At 43.3% G+C, this 26256-nt stretch overlaps 1 protein-coding gene across 1 annotated transcript in view; it reads right to left on the reverse strand.

The window, feature by feature from the left end:
• The window catches only part of raskol (Ras GTPase-activating protein raskol), a 188093-nt gene that overhangs the window by 150333 nt on the left and 11504 nt on the right, over nucleotides 1-26256 (reverse strand). Inside the window, exons 2-3 of the mRNA XM_037435912.2 lie at nucleotides 22564-22715; nucleotides 11817-11931 (exon numbers count right to left, since the gene is read on the reverse strand). Coding sequence (XP_037291809.2) covers nucleotides 11817-11931; nucleotides 22564-22715 — 267 coding nt within the window. The remainder of the gene's footprint in view (nucleotides 1-11816; nucleotides 11932-22563; nucleotides 22716-26256) is intronic.

The following is a 26256-nucleotide window of genomic DNA, read 5'->3' on the forward strand; positions in this document are numbered from 1 at the left end:
ATCGCGCTCATCTATTCAACCGCGTCTAAGCCAGCGTTTCAAAACCCCGCTTCAAAAAACCCGTTTTCTCCACTCATGATGAACTGAATGAAAAAAATTTTGTGCAATATGTTCCTCATCGGACACCCGACAACTTCCATAGTCTAACTAAAATTTGATATGGGGCCTGGTGAGTGGCCCTTTCAAAGGAATACCTACGCACAGTAATGTGAGTGGCTTTTGTAATGAGTGGCTGGCTTTAAACTGCGAAGTCGTTATAATAATCGCACATTTTGATACCCAATAGAAACTTACCCTTACCATGCCAAACTATTACTAAGGTATTGCATGTTGCATTCCGAAGCCTGGATACAGGACGTGTATGTTTGTAAAGCATGAACATTATTTTCACTGTATTTCAAAGCAGACATGTGAATATGTGGTAGAACACCTGCTTGCCATGCTAACAGCCTGGGTTTCAGCCTCACCCAAACCCGGAAACTTTTATTATTTATTTCATTCGAATCTTTCTAGATTTTTTTGGTCACGCACAAGATAAATTTTCACTCACAACCAACTACGTCAACACTAGCATCGATGCCGGAATTTATGCGAAACGAGTTCTTGAACGCTGTCGCATTAAAGTGATGGTTGATATTTGGTGTTCAACGTCCCGAAACCACCATATGATTATGAGTGATGCCGTAGTTGAAGACTCCGGAAATTTTGACCACCTGGGGTTCTTTAACGGCACCCAAATGTGAGCACACAGGCCTACAGCATTTTCGCTTCCATTGAATTTGCTGCCACCGCAGCCGGGATTCGATACCGCGACCGGCGGGTCAGCAACCCAGTACCATAGCCACTAGACCACTGTGGCGGGGCAGTGTCGCTTTAAACGTAAGACAGTAATGTATAGAAACTGGAACTTATGGCATGAAAATAAGAATGTTTTAGGTGCCTATAATAGGCCCCAAAAACTGTATTTTAGGCATACATAGGCATTCAAAACTATCGTTCAGGCCCATACAGGCACTATTCGTTATTACTTTAGTAGCATGCTGTGGACAAATATTCGACCTCCAACACGGCAGGCAAATTCTGTGCTTTGGAAAAGCTAACGGCAGGCAAAGTCTGTGCTTTGGAAAAGCTAAATTCATTTTTCGATGAAAAGAATTACCAAGAAGCATAATCATTTGAACAGATTTACATGAAAGCTGAGGTACTTTGACATTGTGGGGTGGGGAAGGGTGTGAAAACAGCGACAAACCAGCATCATCTCAAGGTTTCTGGGCGTCAATTGTGCTTGCTTTCAGTCAGTGCTTGCTTTCAGTCAGTACTTGCTTTTAAGCTAAATAGAATGCTCGACGTCCGCTGATGTTAGTGAAGCATACTTGTAGCCTAGCACTTTCAATGCTTTCATTGCATACGGAATAATTGAATCAGCACCACTCGAAACTTAAGACACTTGCTTTAGCACATACAATCCAGGATTCTTTTCAAGGCAGATTTAAGGTTTGAGGCAACCCTTTCAATGACCGGTCTATTGGGGACAGGGCAAATCTTTCTTGCGCGTCCAAAAAAACTGGGTAGCCTTAAGATTTGCGTTGAACACGACAGCGATATTCTGTCCCTGGTGCGTACTTCAACCACTTAGCGCATACTTTTTATTGCATGATGTTACATTAGAAGTTTAAATTTTGCATTACTATACAGTGTGAGCGATAAAGTTGAAAGTCGCTTGTGTCAGTGAAGCTTTTGCGTATGACTGCATTCTGTGCAATAGCTGCATGCGAGTTCTGTGCATGTGAGTTCACAGATGCGGATATAGAAATAAAATTAATTTATGTGCCCGTGGAATGACCACAATATACATGTTATTTGCGCAGATTCAGGAGTCACTTAACTAAATTGGCAGTTGCGTTACAAATGTTCGAAGCTTTATGCCTATGCGTGCTTCAGAGAGGACATCAAACTGAAAATATTGTTGACCTTTTTCAAAGTCTTCTTCCCTGCTTTTCCACATGGACCGTTTCTTGATCGACGGAGTAGCACTGTGATCCACTGGTCCATAGGCTAACAAGGATGCTTTATGGCTTCTTTTTATCCCGCATTGCTAGGCAGACTTCCGAGAGCTGCCGTTATGAAGAACATAAATGCCAACGAAACTTACGTGTAGGCTGTAGGCGGCAGCACTAGCATATCTTGGTTTTGGGTAATTAGCGTATGTTCTAGCTACACTGTACTCTTGTCTCCCAAATGTAACCACCAAGCTGCACTATTCTCGAACCAGTGACGGGGATTCTCAAGGGACAGTGGGTACACTAGCGTCAGCCACTCCTCGCTTCGCTACAGTACACTCTAGCCACGCTGTACTACTTTCAAACCAAGCAACGAAAATATTTTAAGTGGGCTATCGCTGTGGTAAAAGCCTTGCTCACGTCAAGGCGCATTTATAGTGTGACATTATCGGAGCGTTGGCAAACATCCCATGCAATGTAGCGCATCGGCCCAGCCTAGTTATATGTTGGCTGTGGCAGTGCATCGACTAATGATCTGTTTTCGCCGACATGACACAGTGTATGCGGGCATCAACCCAATGTCGAACCATAATCGCACCTTACCAGGAGTCGAAAACATGAACGAAAAAAAAGAAGAACGAAAAAAAAAACTAGCACACTATGCACGTGTTGTCGTTAATATGGCCACACTAAGTGCTTCTTGTTTTCCGCCATATGAACAGCTGATTTAAGCAAAAAAGTTTACTGTACGAACGCGAAAAGGCATTTCTAGGCACTGAAAAGCTGATATAGGTGCGAACCTCAGAATAGGCACTTATAGCCGCATTAAATGTATGATGAAAATGTTTCTGAACTCTTAGTTCGTGTTTATATGTTAAATAGGCTCAAACAAACTCCGGGAAAAAACAGGCATTTTGCCTAAAGTTCCGGTCTTGAAGACAGTTACGGCAAAAAACATATCAGAAAAGTTTTCAATAAACATACACACCTATTATTTGTAGACAAAGGGAGCATTTATATCTTTGGCGCCCAGAAGATATGACAGATCCAATTAATACTGAGCTGCTTGTTTTGCCACTTCCACTGCCAGGGCGTGCAGACGCCATTTATTTATTTAGCGTCGAGGCTACTGGGAATGCGTGAGACCCGAAAAGGGTTTGGGTTTTGCGTTGGGGATGCTATTTCTCTATTTAGCGGGCACCTCAAAGCCTGCCCCAAAAGCCTTGGTTCAGACAAACGTGACCGCACCGAGTGAAGTGACGGCTCTCGGCCAAGACTAGAATAACCTAAAATAGGGTAAATGTCCAAAGTGCCACAGACCCTATTCGAAAACCCTTCGCTTCTGCTTGACCCAAAGCGTGCATACGCAAAGGGCTTTGGGGCCTCAAACTTTTGGAAACCCTAATTGAAAACTACATATTGTTCACCGCAAAATGCAATACAAGGAGAAAAATGAGCAGACATTGTTACAAAGCAGCTCCTTTGAAAGTGCCAGAAAAAAAAAAGCCGTGCAGATTTCACACAATGTGGCTATCGAGGTAAGCTTTTCTTAGACGACTTTGATGAGTTGGCAAAGAAAATGAAGAATATAAACAACAATTATTGGCGAAATCCAGCAACATACCAGTCCCATAATGGTCAACACTCATGGTGGCAACTTGCAGAGTAAGCACGAATTTAGTACCGAAGGTGAGATTCTCAAGCAACTACGGTACCTGCGGCGATACTACCACTTTTACAAGATCTTGCAAAACTTCGCACTAAAGACAAAAAAAGACAGCGGAAATGTTTCTGGCAATATGTGAAGACAGCGAGCTTGGTACAGCATTAGAAAGGATGTAACAGCTACATGCACGAAGACGTTTAGCACCAACTGATATGGAATCTCACTGAGGTAATGCTACTAGCGATAGCTTTTGTTTGGCAAGATAGTAAACATACACCCTGCCATCAACACAACAAATAAGAAGTAAAGAAAGAAAAGGGTCGTAAGCCATCGAAGGGCTTGGTGAAAAAAACACATCCTGTGGAAAGCAGACACTGTTATCAACAGCTCAGACAACTGTTGCAGTCATGCATGAAAATGAGAGTCTGGAAGTGGAGTGCAAAGGTGTAATTTTATCAGGCACCTTCTTTTTATACAGACGTCTGTGGTTACACTCTTCGCAGCTGCAGCTGCCTGCTGTGTGACATCGAGCAGCAGTTAAGGGGGGGGGGGGGGTAAACAACAGCGGCACTAGCGTGCCCAATGCTATTAGCCAATAGCATTTTGCATGCAATTAGTCAATAGCCGACACAAGTCAAGAGTGGCACTTGGAATAATGCACTTCTTGCCATGGGATGTCATCACTAGAGGCCGAATGTTTAGGCACTAAAGACAGGCAGGTAAAACACTGTTTTAGGACTTCAAAATTATAAATATAGGCAAAATAAATTTCTGCAAAAATTTAAATAATTTAAAACAACGACGTCGGTGACATGTATCTATGAGAAGAAGCAAAAGACACTAATGGTTGAACATAGACACGCATTTCCCGCGTAATTCGCAGATTACGGTTTTTCGTTTCATTGTCTAGCATTGTGAGCGAAGTGTCCACTGTCCAATCAACACCACAAAGGAGGGATGCCAGGTGTAATCGCGTAGGATCGATTTCTCCTTTCCCGGGGAACACCTCAGAGGGCCCCTCACTAGGTTTGGGTATTTCGAGCTGACAAGCATAATGCATGCACTGGGCACTCAGGAACATGCTCATTAAGATTCGCAATGCTACATGCTGGTGAAAAACGCTAAATTTCTACTGAATACCACTTGCCCTCCTCACGGGCCTACGCCCCAAGATGGAGGGAGTGACGTACAGCACGGAATGGTCCTGCTCTTACGTCGATCCTTTACGCTGACATCGTTGCTCAGACGTTGCTCACCGAACACTATTCATCAGAACTTGGTTAAATGCTTGCTATATCTAGAAAAAAAAAACGAAAAATGTCCCATCTCGTGGTTATATCCTGTATTTTAAACGGTACCTCATTGAGAGCGTTTCACGTGGCATTATTCTATTTGGCACGTGTGATTTGTGTGTTCTGTTGGGTAGCATGAATGAGGAGTACTTTGGTTTGGGCTAGCTGCTTCATAAAATTTTGAAAAGGAAGCACAAAGGCAAAGGGGAAGGAAAGACAGTGCTCTTTGTCTTTTTTTTTTTCCCTGTCTTTGGGCTGCCCTTTCAAAAAGAGCATAACGAATGAAAGCTGAGAAAAAGAATGAAACACGCGAATGGAATGTGAGCTTGTTCTTGTTTTGTTTTTGTTTTCAATGGACGCGAGAAGCTATATACTAATCGGCCCTCATTTCAAATAACGCGTTCGATGCTCTAACCACTGAGCTACCACAGCGGCCTAATTGGCCCTCATTTCGTGTCTGCCTCAGTGGACCAGTGGCTAGTGTGCTCCGCTGCTGAACCGAATGTCTCGGGTTCGATTCCAGCCACGGCGGTCGCATTTAGATGGAAGCAAAAAGATAGATACTCGCTTACTATGCAATGTCAGTGTACGTTAGAGAACACCGGATGGTCAAAATTTCCAGAGACGTTCACTATGGCATCCCTCACAATCATATCGTGTTTTTTTAATGTAAAACCACACACACTACCACTACTAATACTTATACTATATACTACTACTATTACTACCACATTTTGCTTGCATTCGTCTTCTCGCCATTCCAGTATCTTGCCTTGGCCAATCCTGACAACGTTTAACTTGTGTTTGGTGTGTTGTCCCTGACCGCAGTTTCAGCGGAGAGATTGCGCGTATTGCGGTCACAATACATGATCCATGGCAGCCTCTACAAAAGTACGCACACTGAGTGATGCATCCCACAGAAACGGGTAATACACAATAGAGAACACCGAAACGACACAACGTCGAAGACGTACGTGCACGAGTAGGCTGGGGCACGTCATGCACGCATGACCTTGCTTGCACATGATGTTCATGGTGCATATGCATCATGTGATTTTCCAGTCCCGATAACAAAGAGAGGAGGGAATTAGGCTCGCAATGGCTACATTGGGTAAGAAGCAAAGGATTCAAGCTTACCTATTTGCAACATGTTTGTGTGGCTCGTAGTGAACCAATTTGAGAAATCCCCGGGGTAGAACGCTTTTCATTGGGCACGCAAGAACTTCTAGTGTCTAAGTACAACTTCTTATGTCACCTAGAGAAGGCTATATGAAGAAGTAGGTTACAAACAAAACAAAAGCCGTGTGAACATGACATTTTTTACTTGAAACCGTGGCAGCAGATGGGTTACAATGTCAAAGAAAACAAGCCTTCATTGATACCGTGCACTTGTTCTCTTTATAAGCTACTATTTCATTCAGTCATGAAACTAACAAAAAACAAATTAACATAAAAACTAGATATGATATGGCATTCCAAAATCTTGGAACAATTACCGTTGTGCTAAAAGGACTGTTTAGGTACATTCATTTTCGAATGTGAGTTTTATCATGCACGAAATGCTTTACTTAGGAGCTTTAACCGCAGTTTAATTCGGCGCAATGATAGTAGATCTCAAGCTAGTTCATTTTTTATATTGGTACAGCTGTAATTTTCTGAGTAATGACTTAGGACAAACGGTGCAGCCTTGTTCTGTATTTTTTTCATGCTTGTTACTTAAAGACATATGCCAAAGGATCTGATATGGCACAAGCGTATCCAGGTGTAGGGTGAATGTATGCTAAGTACATCGTTGATTGTAAACACGCCGGCGCCTTTCTCAGGCTTCGCTGTGTAAAGTATAACATTTTGGCGGTCTTCACCAGCACTGAATCTACATGAGCATTCCATGAGTAGCCCTACATGGTTTTTCATTCGTTCCCCACCTACCCGCAGCTGCACAAAAAAACCTACTGTTCTTTTCACACCGCATCACCCAGGTTTTCAGGGCGGTTCTTCAGGACACTGGACAGCCGTCTGTAGAAGACAATCATCACGTCCTTGGCAATAGATGCCACTCTTATTTTCTCATTCCATCCTAAATTCTTTCTCCTCATTCCCCTGCAGACGTTGAGTTTTGCTTCTACTAAGGGCTGCAAAAATAGCGTTTTATGCAATCCTGATGCTCCTCCTCCAAATCGCTCTCAGCATGTCAGCCCTGTGGCGTACGGTGGCCAGCGAGAGCCATTTCACTGCAGTTATTGGTTGTTTTGCAGAAGTTGCTAGAACTAGAGAATTTAATTGAAACTTGTAACGTTTAGAAATATCAATGCTGCCTTTTTTACATGGATAAAGATTTCAAAGTGTGCTCGAAAAAAAAAAGGAGGGGGGGGGGCTTAAATAGCACTCATATAGGCGCTGATTTGGAAAATAGGCATATATAAAAAATTATAGGCATTTAGGCACAGACACCAAAAATAGGCCTTTACTGGCAGTATAGCAACACTAGAAAAGCCCTTCTTAACCTCTAATTCCTGCTCATATATAAAAATGGCACAATAAGAACGCAAGTAAAAAATAGGCATTTGCCTATAACCCGGTCTCTAGTCATCACATGCCATTATCATGCTCCATAGTCTGCTATCATAACACAGTAGTGCTCAGGAATCACAAGAAAGATTTATCGAATTTTATAATGTGCGGTGAAAGTCATGACACATGCTGACATGACTCAATCAATCGCCCGTGCCATTCCTCCTGTGTAGCCTTCAGCACGTACACTAGTACGAGAAAAGGGAGACAGCCCTTAATGTGTATGACAAATCCCTATAAGAGCTCACTGTTGATGAATTTGAGAAATTTTTGAGGCAATCAATTCGTGAGGCAATGAACTCCGTTACTGATGTCCTCCAATGATTACTTGAAAAAGTGGTTCAGGACCCATTTAAAAAGTAAGGCTAACATAAAGCTCATGGTTCACTTAATTCTACTTTTGAAACTTTCCACGTGCTGTTTTGATTGACTACCACACCCACACTCTGGTGTGGAGCATTCATCTTTCTCCTAATAGCTGGCTTTTGGTCGCATTTGGGATCATTATCAGCTAGGGCGACTGAACCAGTAAACTACTGCATGGCCATTCATCCAAGACCCATTTTTCATGAAAAAAAACATACCTCAATTTTGAAGAGGAATGTTCAGAATGCTTCTGTTATGCCAGCACATCAATTATGTAAGTAAATATGGTAATTTCATCACTCATTCTAATATGTGTTTAGCTCTCATAAGCAGGAGAGTCTCGGACAGCAGGCTTATGCTTTCAACTTCAAATCTGTGATCAAGATGGTAGTAAGGCTTATGTTGTAATGCGCTACCATGTATGACAGAGAACAACAAAATTGTGCATCACCCTGGGTTGTTGCTCATCTTTTTGTTCGAGTAGTACCTGGTAGCACATTACAACATAGTGAAGATGGGTTATTATGAGAAGTATTACCTTGTTTACAGTGCTTAATTATTAGTAAATGTATTTGTTACATTCTTGTTCCTGCAAGATGTTGCACTTTGTAGTAACAGAGTTTGAAAACAGCACAAGCAATGAAAGAACACAAAAGCATTGAAATCAGACAATTAAAGTTCAGTAATGTTAGTATTAGGCTCATGACAATGACATCAAAATTAGTCCAGCCTACTGTCATGAAAACTTGCTAAAAAAACTGAGGCACATCGTATGCTGCATCAAGCTTAATGCTATGACGTGTTATGTTTGTATCACTGATTCTTCATTAAGTGTCTGATTCTTCATTCACAAGGTCAGCATTGAAAAAGCTGGCCTTGTATTGAATTAAAAAAAGTGCCACTTTGGCGAGTGACAGACATTGGTGTTGGGACATCTCGTCGACAAAGATGGCATTAGACCTGACCCACAAAAGACAGCGGCCATTGAATCGTTCGAGCATCCTAGATCTGTGAAACAACTGCGTAGCTTCATCACTAGTGGCTGAGTCGGTGGGTAGCGTGTGCGCTAGATTATCAGAGACGGTGGGTAGCGTGTGCGCTAGACCAGGCTATCAGTGCATCAGAGCATCAGACCAGTGCATCAGAGCGTGTGCACTAGACGCAGACTATCGGATACAGTCGGTGGCCGATGATGTTGGTAAATGGCCTGGTCACCCCAGGCCGGCAACACCAACGACAGTGCCAGCAATCAAAAGCAGAGTAAATGACCGACCGGTCTTCGAAAGATTGGTGGCAATGTGAAAAGACGGGCCTCGTCTGGCGATGCGGGGTGCTCTGTAGTAGCGGGGGGACAAAGGACAGAGGGGTGCGTAACAAAAAGCAGTCGGGGCATGGAGGAAGGAAACAGCTTTCCTTTCTCCATGGGTTGAAGAGAGCGGCAACTAGAGGGTCGCGGAGGCAGGGTCGGCGTTTAACAATAAGAATGAATGGGCACTTCGCCGATGCCTGATCGATGGTCGAAATTGGTTTCCTGGGAAGTCGGCAGACCGCTGACTACGTTCGCTGTAACCGATCGTCGGTGCTCGGAGACATTCGTTGTAAGTGCGATTTTGTGCTATTGAACCAATGTAGATTTTGACGGTCACGCGAATAGTGTTCGTTTTAAGCCAAAGTTCATTTTAAGTGGGGCCGTTGTATGTGGACTCGACTGTATTACCATTCATCACGTACGCCTTCAACACAGCGAAACACGAAACGACAGGCTACAGCCCTTTTTATCTGCTCTACGCTCGCTGACCTCAACATACGCTGGACACTATCTTTTTTTTTTGTCGTGCATGACGATTTAACAATTGTGGAAACTATGTGTTGTGCGGAAGAGACACGTAGACTTGCTTGCTTACGAACATTGGCAGTGCAAGAGTCCTCCGAAACTCGCTACGACAGTCAACACCGGCATGTAACCTATGCCCCCGGTGATCTAGTGAAGGTGTGGACCCCAATACGTAGACGTGGCTTGAGCCAAAAGCTACTGGCACACTACGCCGGTCGGTTCGTGGTACTCCATCATCTCAGTGAGGTTAACTATGAAATTGCACGTGTCACCACTAGTGGCTGACATTCCTGCAAGACGGAGGTGACGCATGTTGCTCGCCTGAAGCCGTTTACACGAAGGATACAAGAATGACTCGCCCAGAGGGCTTCGTCTGAGACTGGAGGAATGATACGAAGTGTCATTACCAGAAAAAAAAAAAGGGAAGCGCGGGTAGAGAAGGAAGATGACGTTGCTTCTACTGTGATCGCGAACTCAGTGTTTATTAAAAACCCCCCTTAAGTTACCTCACCTTACGTAACAATATATTGTGCAGGTGAGTGTGGTCATGACAAATATGCCCCTTTTTTTTGTAATATGTGATATACATAAAATTCGAATTTGATTCGAATTTATTAGACCAAAATCACTATTTGCTTCGAATTCGCTTCAAACCTAAAATTTACTATTCGCACAAGCCTACATTCTGGAAAAGCCCCCAGCTTTCGCCGATGCGGCGCAGTATGGCCGCTCCGATCGTTTTGCGGCGGTGGTCGTTGATCATCGCAGTCGCGTACTCAACTCAGCTTCCGTGAGGAAAGTTTCTGCCTCCGTAGCAGAGCACAGGTAGCAATAGCCTTGGCGATGACGAACCTTTCGCGTCCAGAGATATTTACTGACTCCAGGGGTGCCGCCCAGGCCTCTGCCTCAGGGGTAATCTCAAGGAAGGCTGCTGCTATTTCAGATTCCAAGAGTGTAGTAGGCTCCCACAAAATCAACTGGTTTTTGGCCCATGTGGGCTCAGAGGTGCATCCGATTCTTCCCAACGCCAACAAACTTGCCCATAACCGTGTGCGAGAAATCACGTGCCGCGGCGGTTCGGACGGGTACAGAGGTGGGTTTGCGGATAGCTTTAAAGATCCACTTGGCACCTTTAACAAAGTGACATACCATTATCAGTTGTCTAGGCAGAGGTACCTGCTTCCACATTCTTTCTAAGCTCACTGTGACCACAGTTGTCGGTTCTTCGGATGCTACAGGCAGGTTCATTCCTGTCTCGCAGCACAATCAGCTACTTTGCAGATGGCATAACTCCAGGGTGCCCTAGTTGTGAGGGACATAACTGCACACTTTCTCAGATGCTCTGGCAGTGCCCAGCGTTACATGACGCAAAGTTCAGCACTGAGCAAGAGTGAGAGAAGGCTCTTAAAAGCTCTGAGCTCTCAGTCCAAAACTCGGCAGTCCGGGAGGTCTGCAAACGGGCGGAGGGCCACAGTCTTCCAATCCCGGCGTGGATGCGGCCAGCAACTGCGGCGGACTCCTCTTAGGGGGGCATCTGACCAGTTTTTCAGGACCAAATAAAGTTCATTTCATTTCACTTCACCCCGCACCCAACCTACATTTTGCTAGTAATTTCGACTTACTAAGAGCACACTTGCTTAGGATTTCATGGTAGGTGTTTTAGTGGTAGGTTTTAGGAGTAAGTGATAAATTTCACATAAAGAACGGCCCACACAAACGCAGGCTGAACATGAAAGAACAACACATCTACATAAAATTAGGTAGAGTTTGCTTAGTAATTTTATGCAGGGTTACTAATTATGCCTTTACTTTGCAACACTCAACCATAAAACGTTACAAAGCACGCCACAGGGAGTCCTACAATGAAGTTTCGAGGATTAATTCTGGCCACACTGAGTTCTTTATTGGTACTTGAACCTTAGCACATGGATGCTTTTTCATTCCACCTTCATGAAATCACAACTGTCACAGTCGCAAATTAACAGGGCAACTTTCAGTTAAGCAGCAGAACGCCAGGGTTATCATTTTAAATAAGAATAACATTCAGGAGTTTCGATACTGGGAAGTTCTTATCTGGATTTGGTTACCTGGTGGGGAGCAGCAGCTGAGCAGACGGTCATCACGTAAAGAGCCTGTCTCCGACAGTGGACCCTCATCTTCTTCAGGAAGAATTCTCTCCCAGTCTGCACCCCACACTCGGTTCTGTTGAAGGATCAGAGCAAATTTCCAACGCGTGGAGATTTTGGCACGAAATTTAGAAATGAAACTTCAATTTTAATTTTCTCCACTACTAATGAACTTATAAAAGTGAAACATATAGCTTCAAAGCTCTAAGTGCACTTGGTCAATTCGAACGAAGTTGTTAATCCTTTTGAGTGTCCCTTTAACACTTAAAACAATAAGGTGCTGTTAGGTAAAAAGATATGTAGTCACCGCAAATGGGTTTAATCTTGTGCAAAAAAACTATTGTCACACGAGTTTATGGCACTGGCCAATTTCGTAAAACACTATGCTTCACATATCTCATCAAGCTTTGCATGGAGATCATTCTACTTCCTTATTACAAAAAAATGTACAGAAAAGAGGCCAATGTCATGCATGCTGCCTCAATATTCATCCTTTAATAAATTCTAATCTGCATGATGATGATAATTGTGCTAGACGTGGCAACAAATGTTTTTTCATTTCAAAATATTATGACGTCTTGGGTACGCGAGGTACTGGGATCAACACCAAACTCGTCTACTCCTTAGAAGCGTGGCGGTTTGGGCTAGTTGGTATGACATGACGATTGTTATAGCGCGAGAGCACAACGACGACGAAGAGACATTGTCATTATGCTCTCGCGCTATAACAATTGTCACGTCCACTCCATTTAATGTCTTAGTTAAGCAGATGTTTATGTTTATTTGGCCCATGGACACAACAACAAACAGTGCACCAAGACACGATGATGCTGATGAGGTATGGCAATTGTGAGAATGCAGCCAAACGTATGATGATGATGATGATATATACAGTTGAAGATGTGTATAACAAACACCCATGATACTACAGCCTCTTCCAAAGTGAAGGCACTAAGGTGTGTTCGATTCCGGCATGGTGCACGAAACCGGCGCTGCAAAAGTTGAAGTGGTGCCGCTGCAGTGCAAACAGTGTAAATGATGCCGGTGCAGTGCTGTCACGTTTTTTTTTCTCTCTCTTGAATCGAGGGCAGTGGCGCATTACCTGTCGTCTGCTCTGCATGCCCACAAAGCCTGTATGTCATTTGCCCTGCGTCCGCATTGAGGCGAAAATGCATAAATTCACTCACCAGCGCCTACCTGAATCTCTGTGCCATCATTGGCAACTATCTTGGCATGCTCATCAACGACGGAAAATAATTGGTTTTGGACACCGTAAATTTACACCCACAATCAATGCCGTGTTCATCCAAGCGATGATGAAACATGTCTGCTTCTGAACTGCACCACAACGGCACCACGTAGCGAGCAGGCTCAGGTATTCTCTGCACTGTGATGGCACTAATCTGGCACATTACTGCAATAAAGGACCGTAGTGCAGTGCACCAGAGAATCGAAGACTGTGGTGTCGTGAACCGTGAACTGGTGCAGGAGGTGCAGCTGAATCGAATAGACTTTAAGTTTAGCCTGTCTCTTAGTACACACTGTCTCAGCCGGCTGCCCATCAAATTAAGCTTGTGCTTCAGGCAGAAAGTCACTGATCGAGTGCTTATTACGGAGTCTCTCCTCATTATGGCTGTAATTGATCACTATGGTTCACTCTAAATAGTCAGATACATTTACTATTTTGTGAATTCCCATAGCCAACTCAGTCACTTACGAACCTTGTGTGTCCATGCACAGCTTAAACAACCACACACGCCCTACTGATAAAAGAACTGAGTGCCTAATGTACAAAGAGATAGTGTGGTTCCGCAAATGACCCACCCACACAAAGCAAGCCACTGCCATCCAGGAAAAGATGGAGTCGAAGAGCTGGAGTTGTGGATGGCAGCTGCAAGTGTCACTTGCTGCCAGCACTATAATTGTGAACAGAATTTTTTGTTTTTAATGTGTTTCTTCAATAACACAAGACCCTTCAAACACCAAAATGGTCTGTAATGCAATGTGGTCACATGAAGCGCCCGAAGATGTTGGTACCATTGTCTGGTAACACAGTAATAAACAAAAAGGAACATGCTAAGACTATGTATTATGGTAGAAAAAAAGAGAGAGCCCTATATATAGTGTTTTAGCGCAAGCTCGAGGGTTATTGGAGGGAGCTCTAAATCTAAGAGGTCATAGACAAAGTGCCAGAGACAAGCACCAACTTTCAACTGAGCTTATTTTGCCTTGCCACAGGAATAGATAATTGAATTAAATAACATCTGTCGGTTTACCTGTTGTCTTTTGCTTGGCCCTATAACTTTTACATTATGATATCACCTATGTAACCATGACATATTAACTAGCCCTACTTGACAGTTTAAGGATAATGCACTGGTATGCCATTTACTATCTTTATCAGATGCCTTCTTTGTACACTATTGGATACAATTTTTCAGGCCTTTAGTGCTATCATAGTAAATATCAGAATTGAATACATATCTTCAGGTGGTGGTAGTTCTGGAGTTCTGCTAAGCAGACAAGCTCAGAATATTGCTTGCGTCAGTTTTTCCAGTACACCGCCTCAGTTTAAGTGACAGCTTTAAATGAGTGGAAACCCTAAGACTTTGTGCAGTCTGACCAACTCCTACCTATCCCCACAAAAAACCTGCACGTCTCTATTTCTGAATAAAGGTCTTTCACCCCATTTATAATCTTTTTCAAACTCTAAATATGCAGCTAAGTTCATGTTTGTAGCGAGCAGAACCGTGGCGCCACCTTCACTTGACGTATGACTCGATGCTCATGAGAGTCGCTATGAAAGTTGCTACCACCCAAGGCACTAGCAGTATCTGCCGATGAATTGAAAAAGTACCCATAGTGCCTGGCTCGTGAGGTGATGAAGGAACTTTCCGTGATGCTGAGTGTTGGGAAAACTTATTTAACCTGCTTTTTACATTAAAAAATGGTTTGGAATGTAGAAATAAAAATAGTTAACCACAGTTGCACTCACTCCTGTGAAAGCATAACATTAATCTTAAGAAAAGTTTGAGCAGAGGGCTACTGTCAGTACTTCTCCGCATTGCTGGAGGAGGGATTCAATTTTTTATAGGACTTTCATACTGAAAAGCTGTGCTTACAAAATACCCACACAGTTTTGAAATCAACCACTGCAGGCTTGACCAACACCATGAGAGAGCTTTCTGTTGCTCCATAAAAAAGTAGGTCTAAAAAACTAGTGGTCAGTAATTTTAAAGGGGCCCTACAACATTTTTTTGTCTTCATTCTACAGCGATGGATTGTGTGTATTGCTGAATACTGAAACAAAAGCAAGAAAAAAATTATTAGAATCCGTGCACAGTAACGGATATTATTAGTCTTCAAACTCCAAAACCCCAACAGGCAATGAGAAAAAAAATGTCCACTTTCGCATTTCACTGCGCCATTGACGTCAATCGCAGATTCCAATCACCCCGCGCTTTCTATAACGGTGACCGTGGTGCAGTGCACCTAGCACTGTTTGCAATTGTTTTAATGGCCAACTGCAACGAAATTTCACCTGAGCAGGATCAACTCAAAATGCTTAGTATATGTTAAGTAAACAATGACAATGACAGTGAAAAAGCTTGCAATCACGTATTTCATTTATAATCAGTGCTCTAACTGTCAGTTAGGAGACGCGAAGCTCTAGCGGTGTGCCAGGTAAATCGAGCACAAACATAAATGACGTCAATTACAACTTACCCCTGCTCGTGAGCTGACCTCCCTGCAGCTGCATTCTTTCCTTTTCTGCATGATGCACCTTAACGAGTGGATAATCTAGGGGATTGAACTCTTTTGCAGTATGAAATGTAGGACTGTAGGCTGCTGGAACATATGTTACGGCTGGGGACCAGCTTTCACGGTTTTTTGAGAAACATGAAGCTCTAAAACCTGCGGGTTATCGGAGTGAGGCGAAAGGAATGGGATGTGTCGAAGAGCGTGGTGCTTTACGCGGCGCACTTCAAAGCTGACGAATAACAACACGACCGGTGCCTCTCCGCCCAAATAGTGTTGAAACAGAAAAGAATGTCGAATCCTGATGCAGGGCCTTCAACATTCAACCACAGCTGACACAACAGCGAGAAGCCTTGACCGAAGTTTGGAGAAGCGCCGGCGATAACATGTATTCGTATTAGACAGCTTTTTTATAGCATAAAATGCCTGCATTAGCTCATTATGTTGGCTAAATTACAGCATAACGCTACTCCATAAAAGAAAACCCGATAATATGACGCCCCGGGAGGTGTTAGATTAGCTGCACCACCAATTATCGTGTAAAGCTCAAAAAGCTGATCAGCTTGCTTCTTGCAAGTAGTCAAAGCGGCAAAGTTTGACAAAAATGCATTTGTGCTAAATTCAAAGCAATTTAAATCCATAAACATACTATAAGAAAAGGGATTGTGCTACGATAGGTTCAATGTAAATTATTGGGGCGCAGTCAGACAAGTGTTCACAAAAATGCAGGGATGATTTTGTTACACATGAGAGTGTGTCAAAGCGAGTATCAGCATCGAAAACAATGCCGTCTTATCATCCGTAGTCTATCAACGAAGCGAGAATATTCGAAGTGCAAGCAAGTGACATCATTCATTGTGAACCAGCGACTTCACCAAGACAGCAGGACAAGACAGTAGGTGGGAAGTGGGCAGCAATGATTTAGTTACACGCTTTTGCCATGATATATCCTTCAAAGTTCATGTTTACATTGTTTGTTTGTTTTTGTTACTATTTAAAGAGAAAACTGTGGGGCGCGGCCACGGAGGGCATACTTTGGATCGAAGAGCAGACAATTCTGCATTGTTGAGTCTGTCGAGCTGCTGTCTAGCTTACTTCCAGTTAGCTGTAATGGTGTCATTTTTTCTAGCTCCGGTATGGAAAATTGCGTTGCTGGCGACTTTTTTTTGGGTAACTACTTGCATTTTGAAACTGAAATTTGACAGGCAGCTTTGTCTCCAGCTGGACTTGTTTTGTTTTTTTTTCGTTACTATTTAAACAGAAAACTCTGAGGCGCGGCCACGAAGGGCATACTTTGGATCGCAGAGCAGACAATTCGCCTGCATCGGTGGGTCCGTCGAGCAGCTGTCTAGCTCACTTCTGGTCAGCTGTAATGGTGTCTTTTTTTTAGTTCCGGAACGGGAAATTGCGTTGCTGGCGAGTGTTTTTTTTTTTTAGGTAACTAGTACTTGCATTTTGAAAGTGAAATTTCACAGGCAGAATTGTCTCCAGCTGGACTGCCCATAAATTGGCTTTTTGGGGTGTGCACAATGTCGTTGTAGTTGGCCTTTAAAAACTTCATAGTATTTAGAAATGCACATTCTTTTGTGTCTGAGGTCATAAAAAAAGTGTTTTTGCGCTCATTAGTGTGGCCTAGCTGGGACCATATACTGCCCAACTGTCATGCTCTCGAAAGATGGTAGCAGTACTGTAAATAAATAAATAATAAATAAATAAACAAATAAATATAAATATTACACGCAACTTGTCACATAAAACCAATCAATACAGTCAGTCAATATACCTCCATCACTCCCAGGTGATGAAACATCAGTTCCGCTCACAAAAATTGTCTTGTCTTGTGTCTCTCTAGCCCAAAAAAGGGACAGGTTTCCTTATTTAAATAAAATTATAACAGCTTTTTCTTTGACATTGTCACTTTCACAATCATAGTGTTGGTGCATTCCACAGTTCCAAAAGCAGCAATGAAAACTACATGCGTATTTGTGTTGCAGTACACCTTACAGCACAGACCACAGCTCGTAGGAATTCTCTATATGTGTTGGCTATAGCTTATTATTAGCTATCCCAAGTTCTTCCAACTGACACACGTACATTACTCCTCCATCACTCCATTTGTACCTTTCAGCACCGCTTATGTGAGCTCACTATACGGGTTAGCTATCATCATCATTATCATCAGCCTGACTACGCCCACTGCAGGACAAAGGCCTCTCCCAAGTTCCACCAGTGTACTCGGTCCTGTGCTTGCTGCGGCCACTTTATACCCGCAAACTTCCTTATCTCATCTGCGCACCTAAATTAGTTCTCCCCTTTCCCCCCTTGCTTTCTCTAAGAATCCAGTCTCTGATACTTAACGGCCATCGGTTATCTTGCCTTCACACTACGTGCCCTGCCTAGGACCATTTCTTCTTCTTGGTTTCGACTATGATGTCCTTATCCCCAATTTGTTCCAGGACCCGTTCTCCTCTCTTCTTGTCTCTTACGGTTATCCCTTTGATTTTCCTTTCCATCACTCGCTGCACCGTCCTCAATTTAAGCTGAACCCTCTTAGTAAGCCTCCAGATTTCTGCTCCATAAGTAAGTACCCACAAAATGCAGCTGTTTTATACCTTCCTCTTGAGGAATAGTGGCAATTTACCAGTCATGATTTCAGAATGCTTGTCTAATGTGCTCCACCCCATTCTTATTCTCCTGGTTACTTGAATCTCATGGTTCAGCTCTGTAGTTCCTAGCTGTCTTAAGTAGACATACTTTTTTAAAACTTTAAGCGCACTGCCACCTATCTTGAAGTGCTGTTCTCTTCCGCAATTGTTGTACGTTACTTTCATTCTCTGCAGATTAATTTTAAGACCTACTTTCCTGCTTTCCTTGCCTGATTCAGCCTTGTCTGATCATACAGTAAACTGCAATTCATCCCCTCAGTTACTCAGCAATGCATTATCATCGGCGAAGCACATATTACTAAGATACTCTCCATTAGCTCGTATCCCTAACTCTTCCCATTCTAGGCTTCTGAAAACCTCCTGTAAGTGCGCGGTAAATAGCATTGGGGAGATCATATCCCTTTGTATTACACTCTTCTATATAGGTATTAGTCTTTTCTTTATGGAGCACTATTGTGGCAGTTGATCCACTGTATATTTCTTCCAGGATGTTTATATATGCTTCGTCGACACCCCGATTCCGCAGTGTCTGTCTGACTGCTGATATCTCTACTGAACGAAATGCCTTATCGTAATCTATGAAGGCTATGTATAGTGGTTGGCATTATTCTGAGCATTTCTTTATTACCTGGTTGATAGTATTTGATTGATTGATATGTGGGGTTTAACGTCCCAAAACCACTATATGATTATGAGAGACACCGTAGTGGAGGGCTCCGGAAATTTAGACCACCTGGGGTTCTTTAACGTGCACCCAAATCTGAGCACATGGGCCTACAACATTCCCGCCTCCATCGGAAATGCAGCCGCCGCAGCCGGGAATCGAACCGGCGACCTGCGGGTCAGCAGCCGAGTACCTTAGCCACTAGACCACCGCGGCGAGGCCTGGTTGATAGTATGAACACTTCGTAAATAGGGTGACTAGTTTCTCTAACACAAACTGTCCTGCGTCTTTCAGCAGGTCTGATGTTACCTTATCCATACCAGCAGCTTTGTCTCCTTGCATTCTCTCCAAGGCTTTCCTGACTTCTTCTTTCATTACTGGTGGGATGTCATCTGGGTTACTGCTAGTTTTTACATTATGGTGTGGTTCTCCAGGCTACTACACATATCTCTGTGAAGCTCCTCCACTACTTTAACTACTCTATTCATATTAGTAGTTACTTCACTTTCCTTGTCCCTTAGTGCATACATCTACTTCGTGCCTATCCAAAGTTTCCTCTTCAATGCTTTGACGCTTCCTCTATTCTTTAAAGCATGTTGAATCCTCTCCATGTTATACTTTCTTACATCGGATACTTTTACGCTTATTAATCAACTTCAAAAGCTCTGCCAGTTCTATTTTGTGAGTTGTGCTTGTGACTATTATGATTTGACGTTTCTTAATGAGGTTCTTCGTCTTTTGGGACAGCTTCCTAATGCCCTGTTTAACTACCTTACCTCCAACTTTCACTGCACACTCCGTAATGATACTCGTCAGATTATTATTCAATGCGTCAACGCTAAGGCTGGTTTCCTCGATAAGAGCCGAGTATTTGTTCTGAAACGAGATTTTGAATTCCTGTATTTTTCCTTTCAGTGCCAGCTCATTGATTGGCTTCTCCCACATCAGTTTGTGTCGTTCCTTCTTCAAGTATAGGCAAATTTGAGACCTTACCATTCTATAGTCACTGAATCGTACCTTGCCAAGGGTTATCTATAACATTATGAAATATCCTTGATTTTGCCAAATGGGACATATAAATTAGTTCTTCATCACTCAATATACCTTTCAGCGCCACTGGTACGAGTTCCCTGCGTGTGCCAGCTGCAGTGATCACCATACTTACTTTTTCCAACTGAGACACAGCGCATCACTCTATTCGTTCCTCACAATACCACTAGTATGATTTCATTGTATTCCTGCTACAGTCATCACTTAATAAAAAAAGCGCATTTTTCGCCGCTGTAGACTATCAAGTTCTGCTGAAAGGTGGGCGGCTTATGCGCGCGTCGCATCAGAATATAAAAAAGCCCTTTCTCGTGCGAAAACCGAGTTTTATCAGCGAACGCTCCCATCCCTCTTATCGACTGATCCCCGCAAGTTCTGGAGCGCTGTTAATATGATTGATTGATATGTGGGGTTTAACGTCCCAAAACCACTGATGATTACGAGAGATGCCGTAGTGGAGGGCTCCGGAAATTTCAACCACCTGGGGTTCTTTAACGTGCACCCTGTTAATATGAGCAGATCTGAATATGTAAAATTAAAAAACACCGGATGGAACACTTGTCCCACGAGAGCGGTGCTGCGTGTTGCTCAACAATACGTTTTCTTTATCTTTTACTAAAACAATTCCTACTTCTTTTTCTGTTAAAGAAAGCCTACATCTTGAACCAATGAAACCCATTTTTATTGACTGTGCTGGAATTTCCAAGCTGATACAGGGGGCTAAAATTTCTTCATCTTCTGGAATAGATGGACTTAACTATAAGTTTCTGAAAAGTACCATTGTGAACTCCTCATTGATCCTTTCCTATACTTTTTCACAGTCTTTACAGTGTTCCTTACTGCCCGACGACTGGATAGGTGGAAAGGTGATTCCAGTGCACAAGTCTGGTGAAGTTTTCTCCCCTTTTAACTATCGTCCCATCTCTCTTACATCAATCCCATGCAAACTACTCGAACACATCATTTACACTAACTTGATGAGCTTTCTAGAATCTAATTCATTTTTTACAGTCTACCAACACGGTTTTCGCAAAAAGCATTCCTGTGAAACTCAATTAATCACCTTTACCAATGATCTCTGTTCTTTGTTGGATCGTGCGTCAGTAGTCGATTGCATTTTCATTGATTTCGCAAAGGCATTTGACTGCGTCTCCCACCCTCTACTACTTTATAAACTTAGCAAACTGAGCATTGACCCTAACATTTTAAGGTGGATTGAATGTTTTCTGTAGAATCACTTTCAATATGTAGCCGTTAATGATAACGAATCTCCTCACTGTCCTGTTACATCTGGTGTCCCTCAGGGATCAGTATTGGGGCCTCTTCTCTTCCTAATTTATATTAATGATCTTCCTGATACCATAACCTCATCAATACGTCTTTTCGCTGACGATTGTGTTATATATAGAAATATATGTGAACCTTCTGATCCCTCACAACTTCAAACCGACCTTAACACAATTTCAGCCTGGTGCAACACCTGGCTAATGAAAGTAAACATAGACAAGTGCAAATATACGAGGTTAACACGAACAATCAAGCACACCCCTGTAAACACATATTTCCTGAATGGCTCCCCTCTATTATCGGTTACCACCTACAAATACCTGGGCATTCAGATTTCAGATAACCTTTCGTGGCACTCGCACATTGAATATATTAGCAATAATGCGAACCGCATGCTCAGCTTCCTTCGACGAAATTTCTCTCGAGCTCCCACTTCATTAAAACTGCAGCTTTACAAAACCCTTGTACGGCCGAAGATTGAATATGCCTCTTCTGTATGGGATCCACATTCTGCCAATCTTGTCTCCACACTTGAAGCTATCCAAAATCGGGCCGCTCGTTTCATTCTCTCTGATTATTCCCGGTCATCCAGTGTCACTAACATGAAACAAGTAGTACAACTACCTGATCTTGCAACCCGTCGTATAATATCCCCCCTATGTGTTTTCCATAAAATATTTTACACCAATCAGACCTTAAAACAATCCCTTTTTACAGTTACATCATACGTGTCATCCTGCATTGATCATCCGTTAAAAGTTGGTGTGCCAAACTCTTGAACAAACCTCTACCTGAACTCGTTTGTCCCAATGACCAGCGTGCAGTGGAATCACCTTCCAGCCTCCATCGTCTCCATCAGCGACGCTGCGCACTTCAGGTCCACTGTCAGCAATCACTTTTTGTAACCACCCCGCTGTTGTCTTTTCTCTTGATTGTTTAATATTGTACCCCTCATTTCTGTAACGCCTTACGGCATTGAGAGTAAATAAATGAAATGAAATGAAATCACTTTTGCAATTTGAGACATGTCCATCCCTCAAGTTGTACTTTCTAGCACCACTAGAACGAATTCAAGGTGCGTTCCAGCTATAGTCATTAGAAACTGCCTCACTTTTGCCAACTGAAACAATCACTGACCTAGAAAAACAACAGGTCTTGTATATGACACATTGAGCATCTATTATAAGTTCTACTAACACGGTCAGAAGGTACTAGAGACTGATAGAAATGTCTTTCAGGCTTTTAGGTTCGTCAAATGGTAAATTGGTACAGGTCAGGGACTCACATGCAGGCAACGTCTTGCAATATCTTCACTCGGGAAATGTGTCAATGTTTTCTTATCCGGAAGAAGCACACAGAACCGCTGCTGCCAACAGCGTCCCTGATGACGGGCACGCTTTAGTGCTGGTGCCCTCGGCTCTGGGCCTGCCTCCAACTCTGTGACCAGAGAATAAAAACTATCATTATTGCAAGTCTGAATAAAGCACAAAACTGTATCAAAAACTTTTGTTTCAGAGTAATCTCATAAGTTTTTTAGATGCAGAACATCTGCTGCTACACATCAAAAATTATTTTTGCCAACAATATGTTAACACTGGAAGTCCTACAGAAAATACTACTCTGAAGCAATTGGTGCACAAATTTTGCTTCTTGAAACAAAACTTACTGGAGCCGTTGAAGCATGACAATGCCACTGCAGTCTGGAAATGTCTTCTGCAAAAATTATTTTTGTAGTACATTGATATTTCTTATGCATGATACTGGTCAATATGGGCATTTTCACTCTCCTTTATGTGAAATATCTGTGCCTGTTCACATATAGACAAATTCCACCGGACATACGTCCCGAAAATGCAGTGGCATTGTCTTGGTAAGCAAAAGACGCTCTGCCTACCGCAGTTTCTGTTAAGTTTTCAATGGCGCATGTGGTGTTCTCAGTCAAGCAACAACAACAAAAAAAAAACGGTATGCCGACGAGCTGCGTCAAGGTTGGATGAGAGTCGCATTTCACAAGTTAGTTTTGTTTGTTGGCACACATCGCATATCTCGGCGCTTATAGCTTTCACAACGCTTATGGCGTCTCACAACTTTGTTTTGTTGGCGCACATCGCAGCGCTCAGCGCTTATGGGGGAAGTTCTATACGTTCTATACGCGCTTATAGGGGAACGTCGCTATAATTTTACCCATAATGTCGACATTGGCCTACCTGCTTTTACAAACATGGAATGGGTCTATATGTAATACTGTCTACATTGATGTCAAGTGCTTCTATTGTCTACTTAGTTTTTGTATATTATTCCTTCTGTTTAGTGCTCCAAATATGATGTTATTTTCAGCACCGAATTACCTTGCTTTACTCTTACTTCTCTCTTGCTCTTTACTCTTGCTTTCAACAGTGTGTACAGAACAAAGTGCATGCACATATTGTCACGCTCAAGGCAACCTTGCGTTGTACTGCTCATTGAACTAGGTCAAGAAGCGGCTCAGTTTGAACTTCTTCGTTCTCTTCCACATGTAGTTCTCCGACGCGATACCATATGGCATTAGTCCCTCCTTTGAAGAGCATCGACTTGATGCTTGTAAATAAAGGAAAAAAAAAACATAAATACAACACGTGCTGACACAGGGAATCAAAGAGTGAGTACCATCAAAAACAAAGAGGGTGCACCAACACCTGCACTATGCGCAAACACGAAAACACCAACGGACTACTAAGAAAAGATAATGCCACCACAAGAGATTACTTCTACACGTTAACAGAAATAACTTGAAAGCATACAGGCTACTGTCTGTAGTACGGCTGGAGTCGTACGATGTGCACAGTTTCGGGTCGAAGTTGTGGACGTGAAGACTGTGTCGTTCGAAAATACTTCATAGGTAACGTCGCTCACATGTCGGATAACCTTATATATTCCAAAATAATGGCTCAGAAGCTTTTCAGACAAGCCTGGTCGCCAGATAGGTGTACACACCCACACTCCTTCGCCAGAATGGCATGCGACGTTTCGACGGCAAAGGTTATAACGCTGCGCATCTGTGTCTTGTTGGTGTCTGATGTTTACGTGAGCTAGTTGACGAGCCTCTTTGGTGTACTGTGTGTATTGCTCCGCTTCTGGAGCAAGCTTATCACTATTATCATACAGCAGTATAGCATCAAGCATGGTTTGTACCTTGCATCCATAAACAAGGTGGAAAGGTGAAAATCGTGTTGTTTCCTGCATTGCCGTATTGTAGGCGAACGTGATGTATGGCAGAATATAGTGCCATGTTTTGTGCTGCACATCCATGTACATCGACCGCATGTCTGCTGTAGTCCTGTTGAGTCTCTCCGGCAGTCCGTTTATTTGTGGATGGTGAGCGGTTGTTTTTCAGTGACTTGTGCAGCTCAGTCTGCAAATGGCCTCCAGTGTTTGTGCTGAAATGATGTTCCTCTATCCGTAATCACACAAGACGGCGAGCCGTACCGTAGGACGATGTGGTGCATGAAGAACTTCGCAGCTTCAGACACCGTGCCGGGGGGGTAACGCCTTTGTCTCAGCATAAACGGGTCAAGTAATTGGTTGCCACTATAATCCATTTGTTTCCCGTGGCCGACAAAGAGAGGAGCCCTAGAAGGTCAATTCCCACAAGTTCGAAGGCTGTCCGTGGTGGTGCAATCGAGTGAAGGCCCGCAGGTTTACCAGGTGGCATCTTGCGACGCTGGCACTCGCAGCAGCCTTGCACATAGCGGTGTAGACTGGTCAAAAGTCGAGGCCAATAGTACTGCTGGCGCCATTTCGCGATAGTCCGCGAGTAGCCAGATTGTCCTGACGTGGGCTCATCGTGGCACACGAGGAGGATGTCATACCGCATTTCGGATGATATAATGAGGAGGAAGGCTTTGTGGCTCCCTTGAGCATTTTTCTTGTAAAGTATGCCCCTCCTTGGGCAAAAGGATGACAGTTCGCGAGCAATGCGCTGAGGAACCTGAGAGTATCGGCCTTTTAAGGAATTAATAACAGGGCACAATGCCTGATCTGCTCGCTGTCTAAACATGTATACTCCGTTTCATACATCAGGTGCAACGCTGTGAAGGCTAGGCAAGTAGTCCGTAAAGAAAACACGAGGTGTTGCTCCGCGCGGTTTCGTAGCCGAGTGGTCTGACGCGTCGCTCCGGAGAGTTCACCGAAGTTTTGAAGTGCATGGGTTCCATTTTTGCCATTTTTGGTTCCATTTTTGAAGTACATGGGTTCCAAAGTGCCATTTTTTCGAAGCTGCCACAACAAGTAAAAAAAAAAAAACGGCAGCGCGGGTCGTGCGGAGAGCGAAAACCTGATACGAAAGCGACAAACATAAATTACCAACTCGCATATTTGGATTGTTTATCTGACAACACAGGCGTTTGTTTTTTAACCTGATGACAAATATGTATGCTTAGAAGTTTCCCGAGAAGCGTTTATTGATTCTCGTACAACCCAAGCGACGCACTACTTTTTGGTCGCGGCAGTACACAGCGCAAACAAGAGCGCTAGCTTTGACAGCGTTGCACATGATGTATGAAACGGAGTATAGTCAGAATCACTGAGGGCTCCAAGAGAGTTATCAGCATCCTCCCGAGTCAATATCAGGTTGTGCAAAAGGTGCTTGAGAAAGTGCATTGGCATCTTTGTGTTTGCGCCCAGACCTATACAGAATCGTGATGTCAAACTCCTGCAAGTGCTAACTCCACCGAGCGAGATGGCCAGACAGGTCGCAGAGATTGCCCAGCCAGCACAGCGAATGGTGATCAGTCACCACCTTAAAGCGACGGCCATAAGGGTAAGGTCTTTGTCATTGCCCACACGACTGCGAGGCATTCCTTCTCTGAAGTAGAGCAGTTGGCCTCGGCTCGAGAGAGTACTACTGGAGAAAGCTATGACATGTTCAAAGTGGTTGTGCCGTTGTACAAAGACAGCACCAAGGCCGACGTTGCTGGCATCTGTGTGCACTTCATTAGCA

The sequence above is a fragment of the Rhipicephalus microplus genome, chromosome X (genome assembly GCF_043290135.1).
Source record: "Rhipicephalus microplus isolate Deutch F79 chromosome X, USDA_Rmic, whole genome shotgun sequence".
Lineage (NCBI taxonomy): Eukaryota > Metazoa > Arthropoda > Arachnida > Ixodida > Ixodidae > Rhipicephalus > Rhipicephalus microplus.